At 37.1% G+C, this 27827-nt stretch overlaps 1 protein-coding gene across 1 annotated transcript in view; it reads right to left on the reverse strand.

The window, feature by feature from the left end:
- The window catches only part of Dcc (DCC netrin 1 receptor), a 1060049-nt gene that overhangs the window by 681392 nt on the left and 350830 nt on the right, over positions 1 to 27827 (reverse strand). The window contains exon 2 of the mRNA XM_076836991.2: positions 3640 to 3960. Coding sequence (XP_076693106.2) covers positions 3640 to 3960 — 321 coding nt within the window. The remainder of the gene's footprint in view (positions 1 to 3639; positions 3961 to 27827) is intronic.

Below are 27827 nucleotides of genomic sequence, written 5' to 3' on the forward strand. Positions count from 1 at the left end.
CTCCACCTGCCTACAGTTATCACCCAGTTAACTAAAACTAGGATGGACTGATTAGATTGCAACTCTGATGACGTCATTGTTTCTCCTCCAAATATTCCTGTATTCACACAGGAGCTTTGGGGGGATACCTCATATACAAACCATTATCTTTCCCACTCTCCTTCCCGCTTAAGCCAAGTGTGCACTCAGGGTTTAAAGAGTACTTGAGAAGTTCCTAGAAAATAGGATGAGTGACACATGGCGAAACCATTGCATAAAATATTCTGCCTGTTAAAAGATTTCATCTGCTACATTTCTTTTTATCAAGACACATTGAGAAAGCAAAAGTGGAAGAGGGGCGTTGTATCAAATGGGCACTACACTGCCACTACACCTGAGGTTAGAGAACATTTTTTTTTAACCAAGCAAAGCAGACTGTTACCTTTTAGTAGTGACTGGTTTATTGACTGCTAATGCTTTAAAAATGAGATTAAATCAGGTCCATGGTCTTTATTACAAGGAAGATATATGCCCCTTGTGAATTCTAGTGGTTTGGCAATCTTAACCTCAGCAGACATAACATTGATGTATTCTGTGTTGCCAAACAGCATGGTAAGTGTTTAAAATGCTGTGAACAGCCTTATTGCTTTGAAATGATACAATCTAATATTAGATTGCAACTCAATGACTGAATCTGTGAGCTTATCCTTGTGCAGAATACTAAAGTCAAAGCTACTTTATTTTAATATCTCACAGGGAAGGAATCGTTCTTCATTTCACCATTGAAACAGAGAAGACATAAAAGTGAATCTAGATGGTAGAAAAACTGAAACTGCAACATATGAGGCCATTTTCATTAACAGGGCAGATGCAGCTGCCTTTTGTAATAGGACATCAAAATGCCAGCTTGATTCATTTGAATCAGCAGAACAACTTTGGTTATAGACAACTGATGGGGGGGGGGATCTGTAAATCCAGAAATTCCCAAGTGATGGAAAGTCAAATTGTGCCCTTTCCATCCCATCTGAAGCATTCTAGGAATGCAGCTTTGCCTGATCCTCAGCACTTGTTCCACTTAGTCCTCTTAATCAGCCATAATTATCATCAACTTCCAGTCCTCTCTATACTTGATACTCATTAATCAGATTTCAGACAGCCATCACTCACAAGTCCCCAGGTGGCTTAAGATAGAGTTTTTGTGATCAGGATGTCACCTTACCTGTCTCTTCAGTCTGTCATTGCTAAAGCAGGCAGGGTTACCTCTAGGTAGGGTGCTAAACATCCTAGTTTTAGCCAGCAATGAAGGGCTTCCTAGGACAGGGAACTTTTCAAATGGTAAACTCAGGGTAAATCAGAATGGTTGGCTACTCTACCTGTTGGTGAAGACCCTATCACCAGGACATCTTTACTGAGGAAATCTCTAGACTAAATGGATATGAAAGAGTCTGCCTTTGTTAGTTTGGCTGCTAGGACATAGTACCATAGACTATGTGGCCTATAAAGAAGAGAATTTCGTTTCTTACAGTTCTAGTGGCTGGAAGGCTGAGATTAGGATGCAGCAGGACTGGTGTGTGGTGAGGACTCTTCTGGATTGCCGACGGCTGACTTCTGATTGTATTCTCACATGACAAAGAGTGATGGAACTCTCTGAATTCCTCTGTATAAGGGTCCTAATCACATTCATCCCTTAACCACCTCCAAAGGCTCCACCTCCTAATACTATCTATCACATTGGGAGTTGGAAATTCAATGTAGGAATTTTGAGGGAACAAAACATTCAGTCTAAACAGTCCTTGGAGGAGAAAAGAAATTGGACACACAAACACACACACAATGGGATTGTGAAGCTGAGTTCGAGGGCTGATGGAATAGGTATGTGTTATAGTTCTTACAACATCTTTCCAGGATTTTAATAGGCTTGAACCAACATGGAAGAGTGCATGAGTATGTGTGCACACAAGCACATGTGTGCGTGGGGGTCCTGTCTCATTGTCCCAGTTGCTATTATTGTTGAAAATGAGTTCTCACACTGACCATTCTCCAGGAGGAAACTGGACTGAATGAAATCTGGGAAAGAATTGAAGGGCTAAGAGCCTATTGGCTCATTTTTTTATGAAGAATTAAAGATTAAGTTTGGAAATAGTCCTTCAAATCTGTTTACCCATTTGATGGTTTAAATTTATTTCAGGTTGGATCTGTTGGCTTTGTTTAATGTTCCATATCAAATTTAAAAAATATATCACAGCTCAACATTTGGTTGAATCATAATAGAAACAAGTAAAATCAAAAATCCTTTTCCTTTCTCTGTAGTTCTAACACTGCAAGGGCCAAAAGAATTAATTATGAGTTGCCTTCTGATCGAAATAATAGAGCAGACATAGCAATGCCATGGATTCCAGAATATTCCACTGTTCCACCAGAGTCTACATGCCTTCAATATATCCAGATGAAAGAAATATACTGAGGTTATCATCCTGCCATTGAGCCAACATGTGGCCAAGAATCAAGATATGGAAAAACAAATAGAAATTTTTATTTCTCATGTTGTAACTTAAGCCATATAAAAGGTCTATATTAGGAATTAATTAGGAAATTATTTTTTTCATATTTTTTTCTATTCAAAAAGCCCTTCCATATACTAAGCAGTGAATCAACATAAGCCAGGTTGGTTTCTTTAAAAACTTTCATAATACTATGTTGATTATTAAGGTCCTTCAACTGTTTTCCAAGCTAATTGGAGGACAAAAATCAGTTGAGAGTATGAGACATGAATCTTTACATCCTTTCTTTGTCTTAACAATGCACATTGCTGATGGGGAAAGTAAATTAGTACACCCATTATGGAAAACAGCATAGAGGTCCCTCAAAAAAACTGAAAATAGGTAAACTGAATGATGCAGCTATATTACTACTTAGTAAGTTAGGTATCCAAAGGAAAGAAAGTCAAAATAACAAAGGAGTATCTATATTCCCATGTTCATTGAAGTATTATGCACAATAGCGAAGATGCAGAATCAACCTAAGTAACATCAATGGATGAAATTATAAAGAAAACACACTGCATATGCATATGACATATACATGTATATATTCATATAGATTTATGTATATCTGCTAGAATATCGTTCAATCTTTAAAAAAAGAAAATTCTAATATTTTGACGACATGGGTGAGCCTGGCAAACTAGGCATAAAAAGACAAAGGCTGCATGGTTTCACTTATACATGAAATCCAAAAATTAGAGCACAGAATACTATTTACCAGAGGCTTGGAGGGTAGAGGGGAAGAAAGTGGGGAGATGTCTGTTGAAAAATACATGGTTTCCATTAGATAAAAGGAATACATTTTTCAGATCTTTGGCATAGATTGATGACCACATTATTTATATATATATAAATTTTGCAAAAAGAGTCATTTTAAACATTCTCACCACAGAAAAAACAAGGATAAAAATGTGAAGTGGTGGATGCATATACTAATTAGCTTGATATAATTATTCTACAATGTATACATTTATCAAAAACTTCACTTAGCATATAAAAATTGCTTTTCAATTAAAAAAATAAATGTACATTATTTCTACCAATATTATTTTCTTATGGCCCCCTTCAAACAAATACAAAGATAGCATAGAAAAAGGAAAAGAAAGGACCCGCTTACCTGCTACTGCAACTTTTGCTATCCGACTAATAATTGACCCAGTCTCTCCCAAAGACGCCTCGCATTGGTAAAGTCCCTCATCGGGCTTGTGGTGTCTGGAATGAAGTATGTTCTGTATCAACAGAGACCCGTTGGGAAGCTGCTGCTTCCTGTCATCCATTCCCAAAGCTAGGTGGATGCCATCTTTCTTCCACTTGATAACGGGGACTCCTCGATCGGACTCCGCAGAGCAGTTCAGGAGGACATTTCCTCCCCTCATGGTGACAGCATCGGCAGGCTCTGATAGGAAGCGCAGGGATGTGAAAGATTTAATTTGGAAACCTGCAATGAAAGATCACAGGGAAATATGTTCATGTAAAAAGTCTGATAGTTAAATTCCTTTCCTTTAAAAAATATTTTCAAAACAGTTGAAGCATTCGAAAATTTTCCTTGAATAAATAAACTTAAAATCAGGGACAGCGTGTAAAACAAAAGATGAAGTACCGTGGCCACAAGGAATGAAAAAAATTGGCCCCCAAAATGATACAATGAGAAATTAAGAATTCAAAAATCCCAGATATGGCCATCATCCTATATCAGTCAGTTCTTGAAATTTTAGACATAAATAATGAACCCGAATTAAATCCGAGACTATTAAATCACAACAGTCAGCAGTATGGTGGTGAAGATTCAGGCGACTATTTCTACCTGTTCCTTAAGGTGAAGTATCTATTCAGTTTTTTAAAAAGCAACTCAGATATAGTGTTTCATAAAATTAAAAATCAACTCAATAGTGTGAGCAGAGTTATTTAGAACAATGTCCAGATGGATTTTAAAATAGTAAATCCCACTTCCAGAAGCAAATAAAACTACTATCTAAAATCCCTGCTAAGTTGGCGTAGACTGAACCCAGTGACTAAACTCACTTCACCACTGAGCCACATCTCTAGCCCTTCTAATTTTTTATTTTGAGACAGGCTCTCTATAATTTGCTTAGGGTTAAGCAACTTGCTAAGTTGTTGAGGCTGACTATGAACTTGTCATCCTGTCTCAAACCCCAGAGTTGGTGGGATTTCAGCAGGTAGGTTTTATTCATAAATAGAAATGAACATAAAGAATCAATAGGAGGAATAAAAAAATCATTTAAGAATATTGAATTATTGAAGCAAGTATAAAGTATACTCATTTTGAGGCTGCTAGTGTTGTGTTTTAACACTTGGTTGTTAAATTGAAGACTTTGAAATGATCTCAGGAAGTCACTGGGCTGAGATTTTACTCAGCAGGTGTATACCCAAACCATTCAAGCACTTCTAATTTCATTTTGAACAATCTCTTAGGCTAAAGATTCAACAATGTTCATTAGAATCTTGTTTTCAATATTTAATCATTTGTACTGTCTAATGATTTTTTTTTTGCCACTGTTTAATCCCATTTTCTTTCAAACTACCTGGTGTGAAACAGTAGAAGCAATGGACATTTTCCTGTATGGGTCCTTTATTCTTTTGAAGCAGCATTTCATTTCATTTAAAATACCCACTAAACTAAGTTTTAGCCTCATTATTCTCAGAATTACAACCTCAGTTTCAGTAGCCTACTTAATTTTTCTGTAATAGGAGCACTTTAGTGGTACTTTGTAAAAACTTTCCATCTTCTATCATTCATTGTCACTTACTTATTCTATCCAACTCGGCCACTTGCCCCCAAAAAAGCACCTAGAACTTTATTCTCCACCAAGTGTTAAATAACAGAGTATTTAAACCTCGGGTAAATTATATTGGTAAAGATTCCAAATGACAGCAGACTGGCCTTCTCCCCACAGATCCTTTCTGTGTCCCCACCTGCATCACTTAGGTTTGAGTCACTATGACCAAAATATCTGACAAGACCAACTTGGAGAAGGGAGAGTTTATTTGGGGCTTGTTGTTTCTAAAGCCTTGTTCTGGGCCCAAAGTGAGGCAAGACATCATGGCACAAGGTCATGGTGAAGAAGTGCGGTTCCGTTCGTGACATCCAGAAAGCGGAGAGGGGAGCAGGGGGAAGGGAACACAGGGAAGATATAACCTTCCAGGGCACAGCCCAGTGATCACCTCCTCCAGTCACGCCTCAGCTTTCTGTAGTCACCACCCAGTCAATCCACTCAAATTGGGATGGACTAATTATGTTACAGCTCTCACAATTCAATCATTTTAATTCCAGACATTTCTGTGTTAACAGAGGAACTTTGGAGGGACACCTTATATCCAAACCATAACAGCACCCAATTATATAGTACTTCCTGTTCTAGTGGAAATTATATCAAATTGAGAGTCTGGATTTCTGGCCCCCAGTCCTAGCTTTATTACTTAAAGGTAAGTGACTTACAAGGGTTTTTGTAAGTCCTTAGAACCTCAGTTCCCTCATCTGTAAGATGAGAGAGTTGAACTGAATGATCTTTAAATTTAACATCTTGTTGGAAACATTGGGTACTAGAATAGGTGGAACACATTCATCATTTGAACCCTGCTCTAAGCTTACGGAGTAAGCTGATTATGCTCTAAATGCCTCTTCCATGTTTACAGCCTCCTCTTCTTCCAGAAAAGAAAAACAAACTAACAACACCTGCTTAGAGCTACATTCAGGATGAGAAAGCAGAATGAAGTACTAATGTCGTTGAATGTCAAGATATTTCACTAGAATAACACACACAATTTCCATACAGGTAGCATTAATAAGGGAGAAATAAATTTAGAATTGAAGACCAGGCAACTATATTAAAAAGCACTTATTGCTTTTTTGTTCTTCCTGGGGCCCATATTTTAAACACAACTTCATGTTGAGCACCTTATTTATGTCACAGAACACATAATACATTTAATGCAGCTGTTTATAACAGCATGTTAATGAGCATATGTGCCCATTATCACAAATAAATAATCCACTTACTCTGAACCAGGGAAGTTATGACAGTTTTCAGTGCTATGAGTACATGGTTTAGGAAAGTTAAATAAAGATTAACTTTTCTGTAATACAATTACCCTTGCAGTTCTCTGGCAATTTGAGCTCTTTGTACTCCTTATCACAATTACATTTTGAATATTTGGCTCTGGAGTAAAAGTACCTCTTGACTTTCAGTAATTTGCATTACTTACTTTTTAGAAAAGATAGATCCAAGCAAAAAGAGTTCTTTGAAAAATAATAAATGTGTTTCCAATTGGTTCCCTTTGCAAAGTCTCAGCCCAAGTAAGACACAGACTGCCTCTACATCCCCTGAGATGTCTTCCATAGATGTCTAATAAATGTTCTACTAATACATTAGTTACATGGACTTCAATTTGGGTTACCTACCTCTTCTTTTCTCTTATAGCACTAGTCCCTCTTGGAGGGATTTTGCCCACCAAAATCTATCATATCTTAGTATGAAATAATTTATCAAATCAGTTCATCCAAGAATCAATCTGAAATTCACTACACTGAGTTAATGAGGAGAAGAAGATAAATAGATGATAAAATTGAGGCAGCCAAGTAGAAATAAGTTTTGAGCCTGTAGATAAGAAAGTTGTGGTCTGGAATTGGGGCATTCATGAGTTCCATTAAAGTCCACTTCTTCTGGGAACTGGGTGAAAGAGGTCCTTGGAAAGCAATAAGATACTTTTGAGAGTTAAAACTGAAATGCCTACTTTACCAGGAGCCCACAGATCTTGCATTAGAATAACAACTGTGGGGCTTTTGTCCAGGAGCAAGCCATTAGGACAAGTTTTTGTTTTGTTTTGCTTTGTTTTCTTGTTTAAGAATCGCAGTGGCAATTTCTCTTGAAACCTAAACTACATTTTCCAGCCTTGTTTTGTAAAAACATTAATCCTTTTGGACCTCCTATAAAGTTATTTAAGGCAGTTATAATTTTTTGAGAAATATATTTGAAAGTACCAAAAGCCCATTCATTAAAAAACTTGTACAACTGAAACTGATCACAGAGTTCAAGATAAGAATTAAAGATCCTCTAGCCCTCTGTCTTCCCAGACGTTGGCTTGGGAAGGATTCTAAATCTTTGCCCAGAACATGGATATAAAGCCATATATACCTTAAACTAATGGCTAGCTTTGCTTATCTGAGTTGGTCTCAAAAAGATTAGAGAATCATCCTCTTTCTCCTTCTCATTTTACCCCTCTTTCTTCTTCCCTTCTCCTTTATTTTCTTCTGCAAGGCATCTTCTTGTAGGCAGATACAAAAGCCTTCCCTGTTTTTCTAATGAGGGTACTAGAGAAAGACATATTCTGTAGAGGTGACCTAATGGAGAAATATTGTCATCTATTTATTTTAGTTTTCTCAGTCATGAGTGAGCATCAGACATAATTCTGCCAAGGACATTTCAAGTGTATATTAACTGAGTATCTACAGATGGAAAAGATTCTAATGTATTTTACAAACTCGCCCAAATGATCAAATGGTAAAAATGTTTCTGTAAGCCTAAATCCCTTTGTGCTTGCTCTCCTTATCATATTCTTGTTCATTTCAAAGCCCAGTCAGTCACGGGGCAGCCGAAACTGGAATGGGGTTTTTAAAGTGTGACATTTTATCTACAATCTCAAACATTGTTGAGTGTGAAAAATAATTCCCCACGGAGTCAGAAATCCCTTTCTGAGTCCAAAATGTAAAAGCTACTAGTTAAGGCAATAAAAGCTAAAAATGAAATTTATGAAAAATACTATGGAGATGAAAAGAAGTTCCTGAAAGATTCTGAGATTAGAAAATGTCATCCAAATCCCCATAGAACTTGCTATGCATGATTTTATCTCTTTTTATAAGAGATAAAATTTAATTATAAAAACCCTCTCTTTAGGATGCTTGGAGTTTCTGATAATGACCGAATACTCGTAACTGTCTCCCCAAAACATGTTACCACCATCTTGTCTTAGAAAACCATGCCATTTCTTACCTAAGAAATACATGCTACCATATCTGCTTCTTTGTGTGTTATGACAAATGAAGAGAGCTCTAAGAAATTTAAATAATTGCATGGATGATGAAATAGGATCCACTTTCCATTCACCAAACGTCAATACACGTGCAACTGTAAGTCTGATCTTCAGCTCTGACAAAAATCTTAAAATACTTGTGAGGCTATGGAAGGAGCAGGGAATTTGAGAAGCTAAATCAAAGGAATAAATTAACAGAACTTCTAACTGTACCTGAACTTCTAACAGAACTTCTAACCATATGTGAACTTCACTGGGTTTAGGATATAAGAATATACACAAGGACAGAATGGGTCTCAAAGTACCACTAGACTAGCAAACATTGGGAAGGTTTCCAAAGTTTGGGCCAAAACATACATATAAAACTATATATGCATTTAATTCCCAGAAGCACCACCTGGGAGACTGTTAGACACACACAAGCTCAGGGCCTCCTCCACTATTCAATGAGCAGCTTTGGGGAGAGAGAAAAACAATCATGCTTTAGAAGCTCTCTAGGGGATTTACCTATTAACTAAAGCTTTAGATCTCTGCTCTAAGACACCTGGTCACCTGCAATAACACAAGGGGCTTCCAGTGCCCCTCAGACTGTCTTGGAACAATTTTGCATTTGGAGAATTTGTGTAATTATTTCTGTAAGGAAGGAGATGGAGGAAAGGAGATAATCTACAAAAGTAAATAATTGAATTCCTTTTTCAACATGTATTTTATTTTATTAATACTTACATTTCTTTTTAAAATGCCGAAGAACAGTGGGGAAAGGGCCAAGAAAGAGGGCTACTGTTTATAGTATCTAGTGTCACCTCTATGGTAACCAGCAAATGGCACTACTTCATTAACCAAAATAAAAAATTCCATGATTGTACATCTAGAACACCTCTTGGAATATTTGCACAAGGAGTTATAAAAAGATGTATTTAAAACAGTTATCATGGTGACAATCCTTTCCCCAAAGAAGTTTTAGCTCACGCAGTCTTCTTTATCACATTGCCTTTCTTTTATTAGATTTTTAGCTCCACGGTATAATTGTATCCTTTCAGAATCTTGGAACTTGACAGCCTTACCTGACTGGACTGCCCCTTAGTCCAGTTTAGTCTCAATAGACAAAACCATAATAGCACTTATTCTGCTGTAGCCTGAGGATGTTCTCTGAGTAGTTTGTGTTTATATAAGACTAACTTCAGCCCACAGAGAAAAAGTGTAATGTCACCAGTGGGCCAGCTCCAGTGAGGATGATAAGACCTGGCCACAACCAGATACAAATCTCTTAAGTAACAAAGTACTCAGGTTGTCTTTCAGGGAAAGTCTCCAGAGTCTGTCAAGAAGGGTGTGAGACCAGCTTTTCAGCAAGGGACATGTTGCCTAAGAATGCCAGTTCATTAGACAGATGACCTTTTGATATCACAAGCTCAAAATCTCCTGCATAGAGAGGATTGAAAACCTCCCCAAGCCCAAGTGAAGAGGCAGGAGAACTGACTCTGTGCAAATGAACCCTGTAACCCCTCCCCTGGCTTTGGTCATCCAATCAACAAGCTGCTTCTCTTACCCCCCTCCTTCTAATACATTCCTCCACAACCAATCAGTCAACTGCAGAGCCCCTTTTGAGCTTTTCCTCCTGCCCCTTTTCCTCACAACAAAGTTCTTTTTGCAAAAACCAGTGCCGTGGTATTGATTTCTGTGCACACCATGCAGTGAAACCTTGGTCGCTATTGGTGCTTCTTCTCTTTTTAAAAATACTTCAATAAGAAACAAGGTAAAAATAATTGTCGAAGGACATGAACATCTTTTTAAAAAAGACTATGTTAACTCCAGTCCTTGCTAGAAACTAATGTACTTCGAGGCCATTTCACTTTAGTTTTCATTACTAACAAACGGAAATCAGAAATGAATCAGGTTTTGTAGAACTTATTCTAGAATCTACATAATGCAGAGGAAGACTTACCAGACAGGAAACTATGGACATTTCCCTATGGGAACTTATTAAGGATCATTAAAATATGGGGAAAGTCTGGATAAAAATTTTAATGAAAAGTGTAAAGAAATAGTCAACAGCTCCCCCCGGCATTAGAGCTGCCAGATTTAGCTTACTAAAACTAAGGCCACAAATTATATTTGAACTTCATATCAACAAACATTTATACTAAATAAGTATGGCATAGGACGTACCTGAACTAAAATATTATTTGTCACTTACCCAAGACTCAAATATATTTATTCATATATTTATTTTTACAGGACTGGAACTAGAACCCAGGCCCTCACATATTCAAGACAAGTGCTCTGTCACTAAGATACACGTCCAACCTCCCAAACTCAGATTAGCTTGGCATTCTGTATTTTATCTGATCAGCCTATCCCCCATGAAATTCTCTCTCCAGATCATGGCAAAAGTAAGCAAATAGCGTATGAATTTCTGCTACCAGACTCAGTTGTCACAGAACTACAGAGAAGAGTAAAGTCTTGGAAAGCCACCATGATTCAATCTGGAAAAGTGATTTTAGTGTCAGGACATTTGGGGTCCTAGTACAACACCGAAAAATATTCACGTGGAAAGGTTGCTGAACCCGATTTGCTCTTCACACAATGATTCTCTTTTTCTCATCCCTTTACAAGACAAGAAACAAAATTCGGAAATAAAAATGCAAGATGTGGAGTTCAAGAAGTAACTGCCCCAGCAGAAATCTCTCAGGGAGCCCACCCAGCGGCTACATATCAGAAATTCTGAACAAGTGGCATCTTCCACAAAACAGAAGAAGCTTTGTGGAGATCTGAGGTTTCTATAGGGCAAGAAGTATGCCCCAGGCAACCCTCTGAGTGTCCTCTGGCTAAATCCAATGGTAAAGAAAAATGATAAGGGCCAAGTTGGAATGGGGAGTAACTTCCTCATCCTTTTTTTTTTTTTTTTTTTTGCTTCAAGAGCTAAATCTCTAAACCACAGCTTGATTTTGTTGTATGATACTGGGAAAATTGTAATGGGATTTTTTTTTCCCCAGCTCAACAGGTAACAAGGTTTGACATCTAGGTTATCATTTCCCAGGCCTCATGCAAAATTAACACTTAAAAGAGAAACTTTCATGTGCTGTTTAATCTGCCCTGGGTTTGAACCTTCCCCTCTTTCAGTTTTGTAAAATGTGAGCTAGCTTTCTCTTCCTTTGTGTTATTCATCAGTCTTTCTCAAAGTAGTGGGAGAATGGCATTTATGAATGTGGAACTCTCAACTAGCACACTGAAAGGGTTCTTGAGATTACTTACAAAAAATAGGACTTAGGGAATACCCAGTGCTGAAGACATCTCCATTTGAATGGCAGCAAATGGACAAGCATTGTAGATGCCAATGAAGGGACCAGTCACCTTTTAGTATCTTATTATTAATCGAGTTACCTATATTTACTGTATACAAATAAGAAAACATAGACATAAAAGCAAATACCCATAATTATTGTCCATCATTGGGGTTTCTCAATGAAAACCACATTAAAGTTTGTGGGTAGTTCTTTCCAAAAAAAAAAAAAAAAAAATTCTTTCCTTGATTCTGATTTCTTTTTTTACCCATTTGGAAGTAAACTTATTTCACACCTAAATATGATCCCTGTTTGTGTAAAGACCCTTCTACACCTATTTTTAACTGGATTGTTTCGCATTAGGTGTCTTAAAAGGGAACTGATTTGCACTATGTGCCATGGATTTCACTACCTTTTGGGAAAAAAAATGCTTTCTTTTCAGTAATGCATCTATTACAGTATTTTGTCAGTAAGCTTTTTAAATATGAAATTTTACATTAAATAAGGGACAAAGGAAAAATATGCACTGAAAAAAAATAATTGAGATAATGCCATTTGAAATACTATTTTGTTTTCACTATAATGTTTAACAAAAGTGTTAAAGATCTTAAAAATATTCTGTAACCATAATTTTCATGTACTATTTATTGAGCAACTACCACAACAGACATTGTTGAAGAGTGAGGATACAGCAGTAAAACAAACAGCATAATGGCTTTTATCATTCTAGGTCCTATATTCTAATAACAGGAGATAGCCAACAACAAACTAACTTAGCAAATACATAAAATGTTAGACAAGGCTAAGAGCTACAGGGATAATCAGGGGATGCTAGAGAAGGCTTGGGGGAAGGTAAGATTAGGGCAAAGCCCTGAACATTATGAAGAAAAATGCTGTTTTAGTTGATTTGGGCTGCCTTAACAAAATGCAGAGGCTTAGAAATTACATTTTTTTTTTCTCACAGCTTTAAACCAGTCTAGGGTCAAGATGCCAACAAGGTGGGTTTTATTCTAAGACCTCTTTTCCTGTCTGGTAGATGGCCATTATCTCACTGTGTACTCAAAGGACCTCCTCTTTGTAGGAAAGGAGGAAAGGAAGCAGGGAGAGAGAGAGAGACGAAGAGAGAGAGAGAGAGAGAGAGAGAGAGAGAGAGAGAGAGAGAGAGAGAAGAGAGAGAGAGAGAAAGAGAGAGCACATGAAAATTCTTTTGCCTCTTTCTCTCTTTATAAGGGCACTAGTTGCACTCTGGAGACCCCATTCTATGACCTCATTGAGACCTAATTATCTCCCCAGGGTCTTCCCTCTCAACACTGTCACACTGGGAGGCTCCCACATATAGATCTTGGGGCACACAGTCAGTCCTAACAGATGTTATCTGCGGGGTGATCTCTGGGGAAGGACTCTGCAGCTCAAGGAAACTTGGAGAGGGAATGTGATGAGCTTAACCCAGGAACAGCAAGAAGTCCTGTAACTCCATCAGGTTGAGCCAAAGAGAGCTCCAGGGAGCAAGATACGGGAGAGGAGGGAGGTTGCTAAGGACCTTGTATACAAGCAAAACAACTTTCTTTAACTCAGACAAAGATGGAAACCTAGAGTTCTGATCAGGAAAGTGAAAGGGTCCAACTTCTATTTTAAAGTATTAGTTCTCAACTAGGGAGCTATTTTGCTCTCAGAGGGGCATTTGACAATGTCTGGAGACATTTTTGGTTGTCACAACTGGGAGGGGTGCTACTGTCATCTAATGGGTAAGGTCAGGGCCATGACAACTCCTCCGTGATGAACAGACCTTCCCAAGAAATAATTATCCACCCCAAAACATTAACAGAGCTAGGGTTGAGATATCCTGTTGTTAGAAAGTTTGTTGTGTGTTGAGAATAGAGGTCACTGGGAGTTGTAGGGAATCCAGTTAAGAGGCTACTTTCAGATTGTAGGTGTGAGATGATGGAATTTGACCCAAAGTATTTGAGTGGAGATAGTAAGTCATGGTCAGGTTCAAGACTTGTTTTAAAGGTACAGGCATTTGGGATCTGAGGGGAAAGATGTGGGTACTTCATAAAAGAGTCTGCAGTGACCTCTAGTAGATCAATAAAACAAGTAATTTAGAAAAACAGCCAATCGCAGAAGAAAGTTCTCAGCACACAGGGTAGGGGAGAAATTTTTGTCTGATGTGCTGCTTACTAACCTTCTGGGTGTGGGCTACACCAGGGGGAATCAATTTACTCACCAATAAAACAAGGAGGTTGGACTAGATAACTTCTGGCTATCTTCAGCTCTAATAAAATAACAGTGTATGAATTCACATTTTTGGTACTTACAAAAGTTACCCTCAAATTTAGGAGGAAATCTATTATATGAAGAGATTTGCTATAATCACCCTGTGATCAGTTTATCACAGACTGAAATGAGACCAAAAAGAGTCACAGTTACTGGAAGTGCCAAGAGACCAACAACCTTCTTCATTAGCCATAAAATAGAGTCTAATCTTTTTTCTCTTGAAGATAAAAGACGGCAGAGGTCACTCTGCTGACAAAGCATAGACTGCTTTATTACGATTCACGAGAAATGAAGTATTCATCTTGTGGAAACCCCTATTACAAACAGGAAGGATTAATTCCATAAAGGTCTGACAGGTCCAGAGAAAACCTTAAAAACTCAGCAAACCTCGTGGTTGACATTGTGGCAGAAAGTGTGATGTGGGGAAGTAGATTGACAAAACATTTGTATTATAACAAGTCCAATTTTCTCAAAATGGAGGCTAAAAAATGTCATTAAAAGGCTGTCATTCATGTTGTTGTGGTATTTACTGTATCTTGTCTCAGCAGAAAGGTGATATTTTCCTGCTTAGTCCATGAATGACATCAAAAATAAAAATCCACTAGGCATGTTAGCTTTGGAACTGAGAGCCAGTGAGCTTTAAAATGCTCAGGGGATCAATACCTACTGAAGAACCCTCTCAGATAACTTGTTTTCTCAAATAATGGTTTAGGTTCAGTGGGAGACAACCTGCAGAGTGGAATGAAGTCTCATTGGAGGACGAGGAACATTAAGGGGACTTCCGTACCTGATATGTGCAATATGAACACTATCTATAGGAATTTCAAGGATGAAGGACTTATTCATGTGACCTTACCTTAGGGAAACTAAGAGATGAAGAAATGTGCATATGTTATCTAAAAAGACCAACTGCATACAGGATTTAGTTGTAACATCTAGGCAAAGTCTAATTAGAGCCTTCCCTAGAACAAAGTGTTTGGCACCTTGGACCCTGATATCATACTAGCAGGCTGGGAACATTGCTGAAGTCATTAATTTAACATCCAATGGGGATAACTTCCAATAAAATCTCAGAATTAGTTATGAATCTTAGGCCAAATAATACACATCAATCGTCACTAGGTTCCCATTTTATGAAATGGAAAAGTTAGTCTTGGGCCTTTTCCAGAGATAAAAGTCCTCATTGAATAAAGTGACAGACCCCACTTAGAAGTGATGGCTTCCCACTGTAACTCTCTTGAGTTTTAAGCTTCCTATTGCACATCATGTTTCTGAATATTTGTTTATTATTATAATGGAAACACAAGGGAAGAGAAATGAATCATATTTATCTATCTCACACACCCCTGAATAGCCCTTACCTAACTCAGAGATATTTAATAAAAGTCTATTAATTAAGCAAACATATATAGACCAAAACATAAATATTTTGTAAAAATTTACCTAATTCACTAAAAGAAAATCATAACACAGGTTAAAAAAAAAAAGAAAAAAAAAGAACCTAATTCTCCTAGGTTGACTATGAATAATTGAAATACTGAATATTGCTGCCAAGAAAAAAGCTTATCAGTATCTATTTTGTAACATTTCCTTATAAATTCTGAGATAGGTAGCTGCCCAACTTTTTCTATTAAGAGCCAGATGGCATATTTTTTTTTTTTGGCTTTACAAAACAAGAGGTAAAATTACAGATAGTATATAGATACTTACATAAATATTTTTTAAAATGTACAGGCCATTGTTGTAAAAACAGGGCACTCCTTTGGGCTAGGGTCTGTCACCCTGTTCTAAAAGGATGATGCTGTTGATTCATAGTGAGGAGATCAAGCTTGGAGCTGTTATCATATGCCACGCGCTCCTCAATACTCCATTCCTTTCAGTAATGGGTTTACCCATGCAAAAAGCTTTAGCAAGGACACAGGTCCACAGGCTGTGTGACCAAGTGGAGATGTTTGTTATGGGCACTCATCCACACACATCCTCATATGCCTATCAAATGCCTGTTAGCTTTCCACCCTCCTCATTCTAAGAGTCCACTAATCCAGTGCCCCAGCCCCTGGGCTCCATCTCCTCCCTGTCTAACACCCCTGCAGTCTCTGTCCCTTCCCAGAGGCTTTGCAGGCAGAACAGTTGAGGGAGTCTATGGAAAATGTATTCCAATTACTGATGATATGTAGAGCATATGCTGTTTTCATACCATTTCCTAAAAAGCTTCAAAGACTGTGAAAACAGTATTAATTAACCTTGTTCTTTAACGTACATGAGAAAATATTCAAGATGAAGGGAAACACTGTTTCTTCAGTTTTCTTACTGCAATGAAGACAGCGTGGTCTAGTTCTCCCTGCTGTGGCACAGTGTAATCTTTACTGGCTTTCAAAAGACATGTGGGCACCTTACAGTCCAGAAGAGCTATGAAACAGTCTTAGTATCACTGATAGGGCCCACATAGGTTACCCATGTCACTTAACTCTCATTTTAATCATTTTTTTTGGATAAACTTCTATTCAGCTTCTTTTCATGAATTTATTTTATTTTTTCCACATTTCTGATACGAATAAAAGTAAGAATCAAAGCAATGGAATAATGTCTTGAGCCACCATTGAGGAACAGTAAAAACCTAATATTTATCTAAATAATAAACATCAGGACTCCTGGAATGATAGAAACTGTAATGCCATTGAGGGATCCAAGTGTTATCATAAAACACTCAGAAGGAAATTTATACACAATTTTCAGATGAAAAGCAAAACCAAGAGCAGAAAATGTGCTGAGTTTATTGAGTGTAACACACACAGGTCTCCATCTCAAATGTGGGATCCCCCACAATTCACCAGCTAGACACCCCTTTCTGCCATCACCTGAGACCCCAAACAGCAGCACATGGTTCCTCCCCTCTTCTCTCTTAATGTGTTTGACTTTTTTAACCTTAAGATCAGAAGCCAGGTACTTGATAGATATCACAGAACATAAAAAGAGGTCCTTTTTATTTTATAGCACTTTGTTTGTATTATATCTACCAAGATAGTAGTCTTTAAGATCATCATTAGTATAAATTTTATATAATTGAACCAAACCAGATACCATCTTTTTAATATAATTAAATAAATAACATCTTCTTTCTTTTCTCTTTTCAATTCCTTTTCTTTCTAGTTTGAAAACACACACACACACACACACACACACACACACCCCAGCATGAAATATATGCCCTTGATTTTGCATTGCCAGGGGAATGACTAATATAGACATAAAAATAATTGGTAATGATAAGAGTCCCTTGCACATGGAAAGTTTTCTTTTTTTCCTATTGTGCCCAAGTTGGTCTGATGGTGAAGATATGGGATATCCACCATATTAGATCATTGTTTGGGGTTATATTATAATTTATCAAAGGTTTATGTTGTAGTTTATAAACATAGAGGGGTATGTTTCTCTGTTAATTTTTTTCTTATATCTATAATATCTAATTTAGAGTGATTCAGGGTTTTCATGGCTGCTTCTTTTGATCCTGTTGGCTTTGGGAGACATTGCTAACCTCATTCTTCAGGTAGGACAAAAGTCTCAGACAGATTAATTGTCCTGATGAAGGTCACACAGCTCAAAGGAGTATCTAGTAATAAAATCTAGACTTGTATGAATTCACATCTGGGATTTGTTCAGTTACCGTTCTGTGTGTGTGTGTGTGTGTGTGTGTGTGTGTGTGTATGAATTTTTTTGTTTTAAGAAAAACCATATGCTCTTTAAAAAGTATACTAAATAAGCAGAGGATTAGAGTCAAACCAGCTCAGAAGTGGAATAGACAAACAAACAAACAAACAAACAAAACAAAAGTATTAATACAGATTTCTCCTTAGCTACTATGATTCTGGAAAATCTATAATGCAGATTTGGGGCACATCAGCCTCTTTGTCATGTACATATACAATCTGTTATGAGGGACAGAATCAATTACTCTATGATATCCCAGAGTGCTCAGTTTAATGGCCTTTCAAACTATAAACTTTGTCAACCAGTCAGACCTGTAGGATGTAGGAGCCCAGAATTAACACAGTGAGCATTGGTAGGGAAGGACCACCCTGAAGACAACCTTTCTGTGCTTCCAGCATCAAACCAGAAGACCCCAAGTGTCTGACAAGGTCCTGGCTAGGTCCTAGCAAGGTCCTCACAAGAGAGTCCCCGGAATGCTAGAAAAACAGTACACAATTCGAGAACCTGTATCCAACTTTATTTTTTCCTCAGGGTTATACCTGAATCCCAAGAAGCATGGGTTTCTAGTTCATAATAAATTCTATGAAGAAAAAAGCATTTGATCATAAGAATTTATAAGTATCAGATCTCCCAAATTTTGATATAGCCCAGAGAATGTTTTCATCACATATATTTACATTTATTTCTTACTCTGAAAGTCAAGAATTATGCCTAAAATTGTGCAGAAATCCCTTTTCCTATTTGTTTTTAGCAGTGATGAACACTTTAATAAGTAGTAATTGTATTGGGTAGGGTTGGTTTCAAAGAAAATATTTTTCCATCTTTAATATTGTGTTCAGTGAACCAAAAGAGGACAAAGGAGGGGAATGAACATTTAAGAATTATCTAAAGGAATTAAAATTCTACTGGTCCAAAGTTTGGTTTGTTAGCTGCAGGTCTCAAGCTGAAGTCCCTCACTTATGGGCATGTAGGACCAAAGGAGCTCATATACAGACTCCAGAGGTTAAAGGCATCAATAAATGCTCACCTTGATATAAGATGACCCTTGCCCCAAGATAGAAAGTCAGTTACATAGTTAACCATCGTTTCAAATTTAGCTTTTAGATGAGGTCACTGTTGAACATTAGCACATCCATCTTCTATTTTTGCCCAGGATGTAAAATAAAGTAAAATTTAAAAATAACAAAAAATGTAGATAATTTGAAAACAGGTTAATTATGACTCTGTGTAGTTTGTTTTTCACAGATCTCATGCTAATCACCAGGGCAATTACTAGGACAAATAAAATAATTTATTACACAAATCATTCATCATTGAGACTAAAAGGAGATCAACTTATTATTACACCAGGATAATGCATTATTTTAGCCAAGCTAAAGGGATGCATGGCCCACTATTTATCACTGTTTTAAAGATGGCACAGATGTTTATAAATATTATATATTTTTTAAATATTTATTTTTTAGTTTTAGGTGGATACAACAGCTTCATTTTATTTTTATGGGATGCGGAGGATTGAACCCAGTGCCTCACATGTGCTAGGCAAGCGCTCTACCGCTTGAGCCACAACCCCAGCCCAAATACAATGTTTTTTGAAATCCATTTATCAGATGGTAAGAAATCTTGTTAGGCACTAGCCACATTTGGAATTAGTTATGTTGAAAGAAGATATATATATATATATATATATATATATATATATATATATATATATATATATATATATATTTTATATATGAAATGTGCAATTTACTCTCATACTGCTATATGTTTAGTTAAATGAAAGAGAATTATGTCTCACACTTATCTAATTGTTTGTTACCCATCAGTGGAAACTTCTTTGGGAACAGATAAAGGGCCAATGTTTACTGGAACACCTCCTGGTAGTAACTGGAAAGGGATGGCTGCAGGTCACATTGGAATGTGCTGGAAATGAACTGAAACTAAATGAGCAAAACTGCGATGGGTCTGAAGGAAGGAGATTGTGGACCAAAAAGTATCACACTTCCCCGTCAATCTGCAAAGAGACTGTGAAAAATGACACATGAATTTGGTATAAAGGACTGCAGCCACTTAGATGCTATTAACACCGACTGGTTTTGTCCATGAAGAATAATGGCAGAATGAGGCATCGAGTTGGGATCACAGGGGACTCTCGCTCCATCACACTCGGTGACTCACACTCTATGCCCTTCTGCTTAATAGTGGTGGGTTCAGTGCTTTGACACAGATAGATGTGTTCAGAAAACCTTGGCAGTCACTGCTAGTATCAGCAACTAAGAGTGCAGCATGTTAATGGCGAAAACCAAGGAAAATTGAAAGAAGATGGACTTGGTAATTTTTGGTTATATTCATTACTAATTCACTCAAAATACTTTTTAAAAAATTTACATAATATACTGGATCTTCAATTGACCACATCATGTCAACATGAAAGTAACAAAACACTAATAACATGTTTGAACATTTCTTTTTATAGGAGGAAGAAACTAGTGGATCAATGCTCAAGCCTTTTTAATTTTCAACTGTCTGATAAAGTTTCATATGTTTACTGTAGTGAAGAAGAAATTGAACCTGAAGCTGAGCTTTGTAATTTGCCCAATGAATGAGTTTAATTTTGAAAAAAACTAACTTTGACTCAAAACTCTATTTCTGACAGTTAGATTTGGTTCTCTATATCAAAAGTCTGCAAGCTTTTTCCACAAAGGGCTAGATAGTAAATATCTTTAACTTTGTGAAACAAATACTTTATTCTGCTTTTGTAACAGGAAAGTAACTATAGATAGCAGGAAAATAAGGGAACATTACCACATATTCACATCCAGCTGCTTGCTCCAAAATAACTAGCAAAAATGAAAGCAAATAAGCAAAATTAAATAAAATTACATAACACCAGTAGTTGTAAATATCTTACAGTAATTTACCTTAAATACCTCCAGCAAATAAATATTGCATAAAACACAATCCATATTTATTTTTGAGTTCTCTAACCTCTCTTTCAAAGCATAACACCCCCCCCCAACTCCTCCTCATTCTCTAGTGACTTCTAAATGATATTAGAGTTTTCTCTCTGATACTCCATCCAGCCCTGCCCTTCCTGGTTGAGACATTTTCTAAAACCTCTGTTTCTTTCTTTACATTTTTAAAACCTATTCAAAATAGCATCATCTGTGACTCTGCATCATGGAGGACTAGAGGAATGAGAAGTTGTGCTCCATTTGTCTATAATGTGTCAAAATGCATTTTGCTATCGTCATGTATAACTAATTAGATCAGCAACAAAAAATAGCATCACCTAGTGGAAGGGGGCTCACTATCTTTCACTTATATTATGTACAATTAGCTAAAACAAATGCCACTAAATAGGTGGCTTCAACAGTTTTGGCCATTTAAGAGGGCTATGCAGAATTAATTAAATTCATCAATTATTTTTGAGTCTATATGCTAGACATTGGGAGTTGTGAATGTAGCTAAAGATAGTAATAAGTAAAGAAAGCCATAAAGAGATATAGACTCCACTATTTCCATTTCCAAGAAGTTATCTCAGGAAAATAATTCAACAGCACAAAAATAACTAAAAATATTCAAAGAAAAGATCATTAAAATTTTAGATATCATGGCAAATCCTGGTCCACAGAAACACAGTGATTGTCTAATACTAGGGAAATAGAGAAGCAAATCAGGACATAAATATAACAATACATTAGAAAATAATCAAAATGATCACTACAAAGATCAGGAAGAAACCTGCAATAATACAGACAACAATTGTGATAGCTCTGTTGATCGCTGGTTTGGGGATGAAGCTGCTTTCCTGCTACACCTTCAATAATATCACAAAGTCAATAATTAATTGCATATGGCTGTGTCAAAATTTCAATATGGTTCTAAATTACTATGAATATGCTTGTGTATATATAGAGAGGAAATAATCTCTGGATTGCCCATACTGAACCATTTCCTGGCAGAGACAGGCATGTGGCCTGCTAAATCAACTGCATGGACAAGGTCCCTGTCAGATGACAGAAGATCCTTTTTGTAGCCATTAACTATGTTACCAGCTCTGAAAAACATGCAACAGCACTTTCTTCTTGTGTATTATTTTCTTTTCGCTGCCTATTCCCTCATTCTTCAGAGGACAGTTAGCAATGCCATAAATTAATTTGTAGCTTGGAGTGAATTCTTTAATCCTTTTTGTTCTCTCACCTCCCAATCAAATACATACTCTTACATTTGCATGAATTAACATAAGGAAACATTAATTACACAGTGTCTAGGCTGGGACAGGCAAACAGCTTCAATCAATCTCAATAACTTGCATCAGAAAGGTGAAAAATACTGCCCAGCCTTATCAGGACCACATAATAGACACAAATACAGGCTCAGTGTCTGTTGTGGGTGTGATTTATAACCAACATCTGAAAACAAAAAGCAGAAAATTACTAGGGGACTAATCAATAACAATTATCTTAATGATAGATGGACAAATTTCATTCCTTTGTTGGGTGGTATTGTCAGTGTAGTGGTTGGTTTGCAACAGGGGATAAAGATTAGGCAGACTGCTCTAAGGAGACCAGTGCTGCTCAAAAATGCCTACCTCCTGAGGTGCAGATTTGAATTGTGTGACTTTATTTTAGCCCCAAAATTGTGAGCGTACACCTGAACCATAGAAGGTGACTTCCAGACCTCACACACAGCCCCTCCATGAAAATGGGGTCAAGTTTCTGAGTCTTTCTAGATGCTACTTTGTCTTCCCAATCTCTCTCCACATGTGGATAATTCATCTTCTTAAGAGAATCTAAAGTCCACCAGTGTCAGCCTGCATAGCCATATTGCGCATAAAGCTAGCATCAATTCTGATCAATGGTTGCTCAACAGTGCGGGTTGTTAATTATGTAAAATAGGTCCACAAAGACACATGACCAATACTTAACAGCCATCTTCAGTATTTCATATACTTTTGAAGAGTGTTTTACAGATATCAAGTATGGGGACAAATAGGAATTTGGATCTATAGAAGCCTATTTCTTGATATTGGTGTTTTTTTTCTTCTTAGACCCATGATAGATCAGTGGGGGAAAAAATACGAAAAGGGAAGGACAAAGGGATGCAGTAGCATTTCTCAAATATGATACCTTCTAAGTCCATATTTTCTCAGTGATGAGGCTGTTGACATTGTGGGTCAGATAATTCTTCATTATAGAGAGATTGCCTATATATTACAGGAAGTTTCATAGCATCTCCTTATTAGATGCTTGTACCTTTCCCTCCTTCTCTTCCAGTTGTGACAATGAAAAACTGTTTCTAGCCATTACCAAGGAAGCAATATCATCCTGAGCTAAGACCTCTTTAAGCTCTTTCATACAAAAATAACATGCAAATGCAATGTCCATACAAAAAAATCATTAAAGCAACTGAAAGAGATTTATTATATAGAAACTTTGTTATTAAACATTTTTTGAAATAAGTGGATTTTCCTCAGCTCCTAAGTCAATATTTGAAGGTATTGATAAAACATTGTAAGTCAAGATTTCTTCTACTGATGATCCCATCCTGACTGGGTGGCCTTCAACCATTCTAACTCTATGCATAACTTTCTTCCTTTGCATAGAAAATGGCTTGAACAAGGTGATTGCTAAGTTCTTGCCAGATCTAAGGGTCCACCATTCAACTATTAGAAGGGTTAACCAGGACCATCCACATGCCTCCCACATATCCAATCCAGTGTCTGCCACAGTTCTTCTTTAGACTTTTTCTGCTCTGAGAACTGTAATTATTTCCCTTGCCAAATTCAGCATCATCCAAAATTTTAATTCCACAAGAATAAACAATTTCTTACATTAAAATCTGAACATGTAACACATCAAAAGTAGGGGAAGCTCCTCTTTCTGTGTACTAAAAGAGGAGACAGTAACATCAGAGACTGATAATTAGTCTGGGCTTCCTTATAAATTTGGCCATGATGACAAAGCAAGCAAATTACCAAACATCAACAACGAAACAGACTATTAAATTAAGCCCTATCTACTGCCTGTTGTGCTAATGCTTTCTCTCTTATGTAATAGTTTATTCAAGGTAGAAATTGTGCTTAGAGAGAGAGAGAAGAAAACTTAGATAAATTCAATTATTAAAAAAAAATCCAATTTTCCTGAATTTGACCCTATGGTGAGTCAGGTCTCAGAAGCATATGCTTTCTGATTTGTGGTTCTCAGAGACCATTAATATTTGTAATCACTTCTCCAAATACACACTATTCATATAGATCCCTGGGGATTCTCGAAACCAATTTGCCCTTTTGACAGCTGTCAAATCCTTGTTTGCATGAAAGATGCAACAAGTCAATGAAATCATCCTCCTGGACTCTAAGCACTGTCAGCTATTGGCTATCGGGATTCATCCGTCCATAGGCCCTCATTGGGCCCTTTCATAACTGATATGCTAGCTGATGCATTCCTGCGATTGCTCATGTGAGTACAGAATGAAACAACATGACAGAGACACAGCATTATAATTCTCTACATCCAGAGACTCAAGTGACCTGCCTGCCAATACACCACAGTGTGTTCCCATTTATAGTGCATCTATTTTAACAAAGAGTTGAAGAAATAATCCTTCAAATAGGTTATACTTGTCTCTTTCCATTGCCTCTCTATCTTCCTGCAAGATGCATCAAAATGCAATGATCTTTACATTTTCATGTGTAACAGTCTTGTGAGAAGAAAGGCAAGCTATCTCCCTCTGAGAGACAGAGGACAGAAGCAATGACACTATATGGAGAAATCTTTAGTCTGTGCACTCAGTAAAGGATGTGCTCAGAGCCTGTTAGCTGCTTTGATGAAATAAAGAACTTTAATTATAAGGCCATGAGAACCAAAAAATTTGTATCAGGAACAACGACTCATTGTTTCCAAGCCCCTTATTCTTTCTTGAAAATAGTTCTTTATTTTATTCACTAAGATGGGGGCAGTGAGTGGGGAGTCACCCCTAATTATAATTAGACAGAAAAGTCACTTCAAATCTCAGGAATCATATCCTCATCAATACAAAAGCTACATGTTTTTCTGGCTATCCACCAACACCCTGAATAGAAAACTACCCTAGTTTGAGGCAAGCATTGACCAGGCATTGGAAAAAAAAAAAAACTCAAAAACAAAAACAAAAACAAAAAAATGGCTACCATTAGGTGAATAGATTGCATCACTGTAATGAAATGGGAGAGTTGGGAAAATAAACAGCTAATTCATTACCAATGCAAACCCACTCTTTCTCCATAAAATGAAAGCCACAATAAAGCTGATGGGCCATGGGTTATGAATACATTGTTCTGGGTTTTCAAAACCCAAAGATATTTTAAAAACCATAATCCAAACATAACCAAACCATAAAGCATCCAATAATAAATGTGTACATTTTAGCCCTGCCGTTCCGAGCAGCACCACCAGCAAAATGCCCCTTTCACGCTCTTCTGACCAGCTGTATTTGGTTACACTTCATGAAAAGTCACAGCTTCTATATCTCATTTTCTTTCAATTCAGTGGATTTGGCAATTTCAACATAAAGAAATTAAAATTTAAAAATAAATAAATAAAAGTATCTGTGGGTCATAAACTCTCAGGCTCAGTAGTTTTAATGTTTAAAATAAATGTTTAATGTCCAACTGCAGGATCAGGTGATATTACAAATGTGATCATTTTTTTTTTTCTTGGTTGTTGTTCTGAGATGAACAAAGCGAATAAGAGGAGGAAAAACAATCAAAGTCCCAGGATCCCGAAACTCTTATTCATCACATTGTCAGTCTCATGTTGAAACTGGTTGTCACATTTCTAGTCTTTATCTCATCTCTTGGAAACTTGCTAATTTACTAGCCTGGAGCAGTCTCAGAAAATTAAGAGATATCCCTGTTGACCCTATTAAAAGATGTTAGTAAACCACAGTTGTTTCAAAAGACTAACACTCTATTCAATATTAAATGACAGCAAAGGGCTGAAAGATGTCACCTGCCTACAAGGTAGAGAAAAGAAAATGTTAATTTCCAAAACCAATCACTTTGGATTTCCATTTCTTAATGGTTTCCCTGTGAAATCTATTATTGCTACATCAACATAGGTACTAACACCAGCATCAATTGAAGGGATGACTTTCATCAAGCCATCTTGGATTGTATGGTAAATATCTTATTTATTACACTCTTAGTTAGAAAGTACCCAAGGATTTTCTAAGCAAGAAAAACTTTAAGCCTTAGGAGTGTTCCAAAGCTGGCAGCTGCTTCTGCATACGAAGGAAACGTGGTGGAAAGAGATGGAGTGCAATAGGAAAGTAACAGTCCTTTCTGCAAAAATCACTAGAAAATAGGAGGGGAATTGGAAGATTCCAGACACAAAGTTAAGAACAGTGTTTGAGACCACAGACTCTGGAGGCACACACAGCTCAACTCAAACTTAAACTCTGCCACTTACCAGCTATGTGGCTTTACTTATCCTCTCTTTTATCTACTCCAAAGCAGGGAAAAGGTCACTACTCCTCTTCTGGGGCTACTGGGAATTCTTTTGTATTAGTTGTTTAACACATTGACTGCAGTAAGAGTTCAACACTTTGTTGTTTATTGTGATAAATATCAGTCACATGTGATCTCTCATCATCAATGTGATCTTAACTAAATTAATTTATTTCTTTGTTCTTCTATTGACTTACCTTTGATTTGGAAATATACTAGTATTTCATCCTGTTCCACTGGATTGAATAACATAGTCCATATAAAAAGACATTTTTTTTTAAGCACAAAGGTGTACCTATAAGAGCATATACCAGTTGAGTGGCAGATCAAGACATTCTAGTATCAGACTGAAGCAATACTCTTTGATTTCTGATTCACAGGCAGGTTAATCTCTACTGAGAAAAGAAGAAAAGGAAGGACTAACATTGAAGAACTGATATATATTATATTTCCACTGTACCTTTTCTCTATTGCCTTAGCTAGACATGTATCCAGTGAGTCACCCATTCAATTCAATCTCCTTTATTTAACACATGGATTCTTTATTCCTAGGAAGATAAAACCATTTCTTGCCATGAGTTGCACATGGTCCTAAACACTCAACCCCAACCCCAATTTGGATGTGCTCTTTGCACCCTCTTTCCCATCACCGGTAACACCTCAGCTTCTCTCCACTGCCAGCACACACTGCTACCTTCTTCTGACAAACAGCAGCCCGGATTGCATAAACTGTAGGAGCAGGAGACCCTGAGATAACTGCTCTGTAATGATTTCTCAGATGAACATTATTGTGTTGTATTCCAGTCTACCCAACACTCTTGAAAGAGCTTGAAGCTCTTGAGCCATCTTTACACTCTCTAATCTTTTACATTCTGACAATCACAATTCAAAGACAGAATGGAGTCTTCAAGGGGAAGTATTGTATACAGCAAGAAATGAGATGAATCCTGTTCACTGTGGCTCTCAGCAGGGCACACACTGCATGTCTGCACATTTCTTGGTTAGGAACCTTCTCCTGAGTCTATATTCCCTCCTTCTTGCAAAAGGTGCACTAGCCTCAAAGGAAATGTGGCCATCTGTGGGCAGGTATCTCTTAAAGGCTATTAAAAGACTGCTATTGCTGTGATCTTGTGGGCAGCTTGAAAGTTCTTGAAAGAGATTGAAGAGGATCCCTGATACCCCAAATTTACTTCATAGTTAGTTGTTCCCTTATTGGGTAGAAAAGATTTTCATGTGGTCACTTTTCTGACTGTAAAATTTCAATTTTAGCTTCTATGAATTATTTTGGAGAAGTTTTTAAAGGGCTTGGGAAATCAGTGACAATACAGAAGGAAAGATGTATATAATGATGGCAAAGGCAGCCCCAGTGACTGCAGCACCCACTTTGTAGCAGCCAACCTCTGCAGAAAAACCAGATCAGGACACTTTGCAGAAGAGCTCCACAAGAGGAAAAGACTTGCAGGTCTGCAAAATTTGGAGAGCATTTAGTGATTTAAGTGG

Source organism: Callospermophilus lateralis, chromosome 17 (assembly GCF_048772815.1).
Source record: "Callospermophilus lateralis isolate mCalLat2 chromosome 17, mCalLat2.hap1, whole genome shotgun sequence".
In the NCBI taxonomy this organism is placed as follows: domain Eukaryota; kingdom Metazoa; phylum Chordata; class Mammalia; order Rodentia; family Sciuridae; genus Callospermophilus; species Callospermophilus lateralis.